Genomic DNA, 9,724 nt, shown 5'->3' on the forward strand with positions numbered 1-9,724 from the left:
CAGGGGTATTTTTGGCATAACCGTTGTGTGGTGATAACCAGGGGTAGTTTACAACATAATTTGTAAACCTCATAATAATTTAATGCCAAAAATACCCCTGATTATAACCTCGTTTTTAGACTAAGTTAGGCAATGTGATCAAAATGACAAGAAAAAGGAAAAGTCAGGAATCCAGAGGAGAAAAAAAAACTATTTGGACTAAAATGACAATTTGGACAAAAACTTAGGGACTAAAATGGTAATTTACTCATACATTTGCTCATATCATTGACTATCTCCTTGAACGTCTCTAGTTTGGGTTGGTTTTAAGATGTCTATGTATTCTCTTTCCAATAAGCATAAACGCTGAAACCAAAATGTTTATTATCGTGACCGTTTTATATATTTTTTTAAGAAGATTATAAAATTTCATTAAAATAGATAAAATTTACACAATCATGCAACTTTTTATAGAATAAAAACTCACGCGCCCGTCTAACTCATTCCTAGCAGGACTTAAACCTTCGACCTCAAGGGAAGGGGGTACCATTCAACACACCAAGATACCATTTGGGTAAATGCCCTTAGTACACAACATATTTGACATACATGATATATAAGAGTGTTTGCTATTCGGATCTGACTCAAAAAATCAAAAGTCAAACGAGCTTAGATTTCAGAAGCCAGATAACATCCAATTCAAACTCAAAATTAGGTTTTCGAATTGAGCCAACTCAAATTATAACTATCTTCTATTTATTGAACTTATTTTATTTACTAGTTATTTATTTACTTCTCATAGTTTAGCTTACTTCTCAGATATTTGAATTTTAAAGTCAAAACTGGGATCAGGTATCACTCATAGTTTAGCTTAACAGTATTTTAATACACAGTTGAAAAAGAAAATTAAGTTGTAATTTTTCTATGCTAATATGCAAAAAAATAAAAGAATTCAGATTAAATGGGTCATATTCGTGTCACTTGTGACAATTCATGTTGTGTTCAAGTTCATGTGTCCAACACAATTTTCAGGTTGGTGTTAGGTTTGATCCGCCAACCCATAGACACGACCCGCTTATTACCTCTATAAGTTTAAGTTTGTCTTTAAAACAAAAGGAGAAAATAACTTGAAATGGGTATTTGGTAAAAGTGGAAGATAGTGGGTCAACTAGTTCTGTAATGCAAAGTTTAAATAGTTTCGGGTTAAAACGAGCTGTTTTTCGGTTGGTTTGAAAGTGCACCAAAATAGACAAAAGTTTTCCATTTGTCGCAAGCCGTCAGTTTGATCCTGCTTCTATATATATATTTCTTTATTAAATTTTCTTCTGTATTTTTTTAAAAGTAATATTTTAGTGGCCATTTTTTTAATTTATTCTTATCTTTCCTAGTATATAAGTATGTACTAATACAAATGTATTTATCTTTTCTTTTCAAAATTGAGTTATCAACTTTATAGTATAGGGGCCAGTTTTTTTAGACACCCGGAGCCCATATTTTTTGAGGATTTTCAAAGACGGCCTTGTTTGACCCATTCTTTACTACCCTTGCCTCTAATTACATAAAGGATACAAAAAACTTAAGACCTTAAAAGCCAAAGGAATAATGGATTTTAATAATCCAAACTTTCACCCATTGGCCGGCAACGGACCCAACTTCAAAATTAACCCGTGGTGGTCCCAACTTTTCGTATATTGTAAACCAATGGACTTTTACTAAATAAAAAACCTTAATTTATTTTTGTCTCCTTATCCTTTTCGTTTTAGTAAAAGTCCATTGGTTTACATTATACGAAAAAGTTGCCGAAAAGGATAAGGAGACAAAAAGAAATTAAGGTTTTTATTAGTAAAAGTCCATTGGTTTACAATATACGAAAAGTTGGGACCACCACCGGTTATTTTTGAAGTTGGGTCCGTTGCCGGCCAATGGGTGAAAGTTTGGATTATTAAAATCCATTTTGCCAAAGCCAAATATCCACAAAACCAGTTTTCTAAAACTAGCAATACTCGGATCATATTGAATTTGTCAGCTTGTTTTGAAGATCATTGTTGTAGAACAAAAGTGAGATGATTCTCCAAAATCTTGATGGCAGAGACCGCTAACATTGGACTACTTTCGACTAACTACCTGCACTTTCAGTTAAACATATTTGGAAGTGGTCTAACTGCCATGAACGCATCGACCATCTGCAACAAAAGAAAATATAACTTGTAATCTCATGAAAATCCCATAGAAAATTGGTATGCAAAGATTTTTTTTTTTTTTTAAACAGGATTATTCAGTTCAAAAATTAAAACCCATCTTTTTGTCAATAGAAATTTTGAACATATTTTAGAAGTTTTGGGTGTTTTGTGTGATGTGTTAGCATCTTGCTACAAACTGTCCACAGTGTAATGTTAAGAGAAAGTGTCCGGATAGTCCCTGTAGTTTGAACTGATTTCACCTATAGTCCCTACATTTTTAAAATTACACCTGTAGTCCCCAAGTTTTGCAAATTCGTTCTCGAATAGTCCTTGAAGCGGATGGAGGTTAGTTTTTGAAGTTAAGTGGGTGATAAATAACTAAAATGCCCTTAAATACATATATATTATATATACTTGTGGGACCCACCAACTATAAAAATAAAAAAAACAACCCCACCCACACCCCACCCCCTTCTCTCTTTCTTTCTCTATCTCTCTGCTTCTTCCTTCTCTCTCGTTCACCGGAGAACCACCACCCTCCACCGTCCTTCACAACAACTTATTAATCCAACTGTCCTTCACAACATCACCGCCGACGGCGAAATACTACAACAAGCGGCGAAGGTTTAGAATAACTCTCAACGCCTAAAAACTTACAGGCGATCGTCGCGTACGATAGAGCTGTTCATGAGCCGAGCCGAGCTAGAGCAAGCTCGGACTCTGCTCGATTATAAACCGAGCTGGCTCGGCTCGGATTTGAAATCGAGCTGAAAATCTAAGCTCGGGCTCAGATTGGTTTTAAACCGAGCTGGCTCGGCTCGGCTTGGTTTGGCTCGATTTTAAAAATAAAAATTAATACATAGCTCTCAAAATTCAGTATTCTAAAATATTATTCAATACTTCAAAAGAACATATTCAAAATAAGTTCAACCTACTAAATTATAAGCCAAAATCACGTTCAACAACGCAAAATAAATTTTATATTTCAAGTAATACAATATTTGTTCATTAGCACGGCAATCAACATTTAAGTATGTCATAAATATCATACTAAAAGCCTACATACATGTAAATAATAATCACTTTTTTGTAATATATTATATGTATATATAAAAATAAAATATATTATAAGTAAAATAATTCGAGCTAAGCCGAGCCGAGCTACCAAGCGAGCCAAACCGAGCCAATTTGGCTCATCACGAGCCGAGCCGAGCTAGGCTCACTTTCTAACCGACGGCTCTGCTCACTTTCAAACCGAGGGAGCGAGCTTTTTCCGAGCTAAATCCGAGCGAGCTTCGAGCGAGCTCCGAGTCGCGAGCTTTTTGGACAGCCCTAGCGTACGACGAAACGGAGCTAACAGACGGCGGAAACGCTGCCGGGCGGTGGCTGGAGCCTGGATCTCGATCTGGCTTCTAAAACACACATATTCATAATCTGATCTGTTCTATTTGTCATTTAAAACCACTTTACCAATCAGATCTGTTAATTTAACAACCTGTCGGATTTTTTTGTTTTGATTTGATTATGATTGAGATCTGGAGAAATCTGTTGAGGTGATTTGATTTGAGAAAGATTAAAGTGATGATTTATTTTACCCAATTTTGGCTGCAATATGGTATGATGATCTATAATACATGCATCTGATCATTCTTTTCGCCAATCATCTCAGATTGATTTCTGAGATGATTATTAGTAAGGGCAGTTTTGTGCTTTCACACCCACTTAACACCAAAAACTAACCCCCATCTACGCCAGGGACTATCCGAGAACGAATTTGCCAAAGTTGGGGACTATAGCTGTAATTTTGAAAATGTAGGGACTAAAGGTGAAATCGGAGCAAACCACAGGGACTATCCGGGCACTTTTCTCGTAATGTTAATTGGTGATGTATGTTGGTGTTTGTTTGCTGTTCAAAAAAAAAAAAAAAACGGTAAACCAGAAAAGTAACACGAGTGTATGTACAATTACCTCATCAGTCACCGCTGCCCTTGCTGCACGGTGTCTTTCCACCAATACTGTTAAAACATCAATTAGTCTCTTCTTCACTTCACCTGTAAGCATGCGTCCCGAACCATACTCCTAAACCGTAAATAAAATAACATTATACTTCACTGGAATTGAACAAATGTCAAATGTTGCATCTTTATAAAAGACTGAAGGTGTTGATAAATGAATCTCACGACCTTTCTAATATGTTCAAGTTCCTCGTCGTACTCCAAGAAGAAACTAAGGTATTTGAAAGGTATATCCACCTACACAACATCCACAATATCAGATAACGCAAAATAATATAAATGGAGCGTGATTTCACTGTGTAATTATTAGAAAGTTATTACTACTTGTTACATAAATAAACAGAATGCTTAAAAACAATGTGTACAAGAAACAAGCTTGATTTAACAAATCTAACAGGTTAAAACTGAAGTAGCCCAGAAGTGTATTCAAATGCATTTAATCTTTTAAAATCATTTTATACCAAAATCTATGTTATGATTGTAATAGTATAGTTTTTGTAAGAGTAAATTTCCAATTTTAGTCCCTGAGGTTTGTCCAAATTTGTCATGTATAGTTTTTGTAAGAGTAAATTTCCAATTTTAGTCCCTGAGGTTTGTCCAAATTTGTCCTTTTAGTCAAAATAGTTTTTTTTCTCCTTTGGGTCCCTGACTTTTCCCTTTTGTTGCCATTTTGATCACATTGTCTAACTCCATCCAAAAACCTCATTTTTAACCAGGGATATTTTGGGGATTTTCAATTTAAATCTTTCAAATTGCCATTTTGATCCATTCTTTTTTTATATTGAAAAAATAAAGGAAAAATATCTAGTTAGCGTTTTTTACACGATTTAACAGGGAGTTTTTACCGGAAAGTGTGGAATGGAGTTGGATCATGGTGTAGCAGTGGTCGGCTATGATACGTGTGAAGCTGGACTCAAGTACTGGATAATGAAGAACTCGTGGGGAGGCGAATGGATACATACGAATGCAACGTGGCGTTCCTGATAAGAATGGGCTCTGTGGCATAGCAATGGAAGCTTCTTATCCTCTTAAGAGCTCTCATACAAACCCTTATGGATCACCATTGATCAGCCTAACGCAACATACGAGTGTTGTTGGGGAGAAAAAAAAAAAACTATTTGTACTAAAATGGCAAATTTGGACAAACCTCAGGGACTAAAATGGCAATTTACTCTTTTTGTAATCATATTTAACACATTAACTTGCAAAATCAAAATAATGGACAATAAAAAGTGTTGTTGGGTCAGCCTAACGCAACATACGTTAAATAAATAGCCCATATTAACCGGAACTCGTGAATATACCTCAAGATTTGCTCCGTACTTCCTATGATTCTCAACAGAATCTTGCCCGCCGGAGAAAGCATATTTGTTTACCTATAAAAATACATTTATATAAACGTAAATAAAATAATTTACCATACATCACCTATGCGCCAATTTATGCAAACGTTCTTACGCAAAGTAAGATAAAGAGCAAGGAATTTCGAACACCTTGTTCTTAATCTCCTTTGGTGAGTCGGTTACATATATTGCAGAATTTGGATCACCAGCATTCATCTTGCCGGACACTCCCTGACATTTAGCAAAAATAATCATATCAATATATCATTAACAATTACCATCTTCGGGCACCTAAAAATGCATCCAAATTGCAAACATAAAAGGTACGATATGAACTAATTGTACCTGAAGAGCTGGAAAGAACGATGACTCGATTAAAGCAGGCTTTTTATAACCTAACCGTGGAGCAACATCGCGTGTCATCCTGAAATAAGGATCCTGAGGCAATCACCAGACTCAAATTAGACAATTAAATTGATCGTAAAATTTAAAAAAAAAAAAAAAAAAAGGTTTTCCATCTTTTAAAACAATTTCTACTGATTTAATACTCAACCTGATCAATTGCACATGGAATCAAGCAGCGAAGTTTATCGTTGCCAGAAAACAAGTGCGGAAATGAACTGGGGAATGACGGAACAGCCTGCAGAAAAAGCATGTTAACAAACGTTTCTTAAAAAAACGAATACCTTAACCAACAGTCAAAACATGAATGATTAAAGCTAGGTGTGTGAATTTCTGACACGACACGAACCTAACACAAAATTCGTGTGTTTAGGTTTAGTCTGAACGGGTTCGGGTTAGTTTCAGGTTGAACCCACAAAACCATTTATCTAAACAGGTCAGGTTCGTGTCAACTGGGCCGGGTTGGCGGGTTAAACCCGTTTAACCCATTTATATTTTATTTTTTTACATTATGTTTTATGTCATAATTCATAAATTAATTTGGGTGTGTATTTTATGCCATAATCATAACTTAAAAAGAGAAATTGACATAAGATTTTATAATTAAAATGTAATTGTATTATATACATTTGTGTTTTTTTATCGTAAAATTTTAATTTTAATACATTAAACTGCAAAAAAGAAAAAATCGGGGTTGAACGAGTCGTGTTTGGGTTCATATGTATGACACGTTTTTCAGGTTCGGGTTCGTCTAAAATTTTTGCAAAGCACATAACTTGCAATGGAAATTGCCGTTTTCTTGGTTTTCGAGCGTGTGGATCATGTGCTACTGCTAAGTGGTAATGTACCTGAACTGGTGGAAAACTAATCTTCCCGATATGATCTTCACCGGTGAAACCAAATATACCAACAGCCTGCACAATTCCAGCAAAGAACCTTCTTAAAATTAAAAGGCTCCAAAAGATGGCATTTTGAATACAGTAAATGGAAGGATTATAACAGTGTCAAGGTTTAAAAGAACAGAAACAAGTTTCGAGGCGTTTTCCCTTCGCCTCACGAGGCGTAAGGCCGAGGCGAAACGAGGCGTAAGCAGTGGCGGACCCAGGATTTTTGGACAATGGGGTCCTATTTTTCCGGTGTTCAAATTTTTTGGATCGGTCGTTGTTCGGGTCGGGTCGAGAAACATAATAGAAAACAATATCATAACTAAATTACAAGTTTCATTTACTACACTTTCAGCTAAATATAGGTGAGAAAAAACTGAAATAGAAAAAAAAAATAGAGTGATTAATTTAAAATCAGGTTTAAAAAAAACACAAAAAAACAAAACAAACAGGTATTGAACTAGGGACCTTTTGAGTGTAACCAAGGGGTTTTACCACTACACCAGGCTCACTCCATTATTATGGGGTCCAACTAAATTATTTTATGGGGTCCATAGAAAATTTTATATACCGCTTCTACTACTTTTTAAAAAAAGATTGGGGTCCGGGGACCCCATCCTGCTTAACGTGGGTCCGCCCCTGGGCGTAAGGCCGAGGCGGTATTAATAAATAAATATAAAAATTATATATATTTTGAAAATAACAATACTAACTAATTTCATTATCAGATTCATCAAACTCATCAAAAACATACATAAAAAAGACGTGAAATGCTTGAAATTGACACAAAAAGTCAAAAACATCAAAAACAACTATCATGAGGCGCAGCCTTTCTTAGCGCCTCAGCCCCTCTGAGGCGCATATGCAGTAAAAACCCCATGAGGCGCGCCTCAGACTCGTTTTTTGGCCATTTCCCCCCGAGGCGCACGCCTTAAGCGTTTTTTAAAAACATGAACAGTGTCACTAGTAATATAATAATAACCTTATTGTATGTGACACATTTTGCAACTCTCACCATGTTCTCATAAAAGGCACTGCACAAAAAATCCTCGCATCATACGCATAACATAACTCAACAAGCTAATCTAGCTGTGGCAGTGTCGACGACACGTACAATTATGTTTTACTTACTTACTTACCCGCCAACGTAATCGAAATCTGAGAAGATGAAGGTCCTTGAGACGTCAAATCCACAAGCAATAATATCTTTGGCATTCTCACGAGCAAGTCGTTTGCTCTCTTCTACTGTAAGGTTTTTCCACATGCATTTTTCATCATCTGTTAGTTGTATGACAAGAGGAACCTTAAAAGCCTCCTGCAAATATCTGCAAGCAAGCCAGTCTCCAATGTATTACAATATGAACTCATTTACTTATGAATGCGTTGGGTTGTGTTGTAACACCACGGGTCAATAATAAATAGCTAAAAGGGTCAAATAATGTGGTGAAAAAATTAGGAGTAAATTACAAAAATCGTCTTTTATGTATGTCACTTATTGCAAACTGTGTCCTTCGTCTTCAATAATTAAAGAAAACATACTCGATGTTTGCAAAACCTTGCAAGTTATGTCCTTTAGCCCTAACACAGTTAACTTTTTGTAGTTAAATCTGACCAAATGGACCCCACATGAGGGTATTTTTGTGGTTATATCTTACCAAATGGACCCCATATGAGAGTAAAATGACCAAAATACCCTCATGTGGGGTCTATTTGGTCAGATTTAATCACAAAAAATTAACTGAGTTAGGGCTAAAGGACATAACTTGCAAGGGTTTGCAAACATCGAGTACGTTTTCTGTAATTATTGAAGACGAAGGACACAGTCTGCAACAAGTGAGATACATGAAACGATTTTTGTAATTTACTGAAAAATTAGATACGAAGTGAAAAGGCGTACTTGGTGAACATGAAAGGAATAAGATGGCCCAAATGCAATGCTTCAGAAGAGGGGCCTCTGCCGGTGTAAAGATAGAACTTGTCGCCACGTTCATAAGCATCCAGAATCTCATTCAAGTCTCTGTATTGTAATATACATATACATATATTAGAACCGTATAGTATAGTTCGAGCATTCACATAATCACATCACGTTTTATCAACTAGCATTATTCTTAAAAACACAAATACTTGGATTTTACAAGTGAAAATAAATAAACGTATTCAATACTTCGACAAAACATCATGAAAGAAACTACATTTGAGATAAACCTACCTGTTGTGAGCGAAGAAAACGTTACGGCGGAGAAAGATATGAGGAGAACGACCAGTGAGACGAAAAACACGATCAACAAAGGACTGATCAAGCCTTTGACACCCAAATTGGTCGATCAGTTTGTCGTAATCGATCTTGTTTTTAGAGGATACCTCCCATGGGTTCACCACTTGTTCTTCTTCTTCTTCTTCTACTCTTTTTGCTCCGTTCTCCATTGTTTTTTTTCTCGGTTTCTCCTGCTACGTCGTCAAGGCTTGAAAAGAATAAACCTTCCGTTTGGTAAAAAAAAAAAACAATGTTCATACTATTCTATTCTTTTTTATATTAAGAATATTAAGAAGATGACATAAACCCTAATTGCTATCCATGTTAGTTAATCTAAATAGAATCTTCATATTCGAATCGTCTTGGGTTACCCAACCGACGACTTTATTTCAATTTAAGGGGCTGTTTGTTTATCTTTTAATGGGCCCTTAATGGTTTAAACATTTTACTGGTTTAATACTTAATAGTTCAGATTGTTTGTTTCGTGAGCAAATGTCTGAAACATTCAGACATTTGCCTCAGAATGGTTAAGAATTATACAGAGTCTGAATAGTTAAAACCTCTAATCTGAATTGGTCAGACATTTGCCTTTGAACGGTTAAGCATTATACTAACTCTTAATGGTTCAGACCTCTTACTGGTTCAGCACTTAATGATTCAGATC

The 9,724-nt window shown here is 35.7% G+C and overlaps 1 protein-coding gene across 1 annotated transcript; it reads right to left on the reverse strand.

Moving 5' to 3' along the window:
* Positions 1-1,472: 1,472 nt before the first annotated feature.
* On the reverse strand, positions 1,473-9,323 carry LOC110890012 (tryptophan--tRNA ligase, cytoplasmic). The gene is made up of 12 exons (XM_022137582.2): positions 9,016-9,323; positions 8,701-8,820; positions 7,943-8,128; positions 7,786-7,837; positions 6,768-6,833; positions 6,071-6,157; positions 5,863-5,955; positions 5,668-5,748; positions 5,479-5,550; positions 4,343-4,411; positions 4,128-4,238; positions 1,473-2,162 (listed from the first exon to the last, which is right to left on the reverse strand). The coding sequence occupies exons 1-12, from the start codon at positions 9,228-9,230 to the stop codon at positions 2,112-2,114; spliced, it is 1,203 nt and encodes a 400-aa protein (XP_021993274.1). The 5' UTR covers positions 9,231-9,323; the 3' UTR covers positions 1,473-2,111.
* Between the last annotated feature and the right edge of the window lie 401 nt (positions 9,324-9,724).

This window comes from Helianthus annuus, chromosome 6 (genome assembly GCF_002127325.2).
Source record: "Helianthus annuus cultivar XRQ/B chromosome 6, HanXRQr2.0-SUNRISE, whole genome shotgun sequence".
NCBI classification, from domain to species: Eukaryota; Viridiplantae; Streptophyta; class Magnoliopsida; order Asterales; family Asteraceae; genus Helianthus; species Helianthus annuus.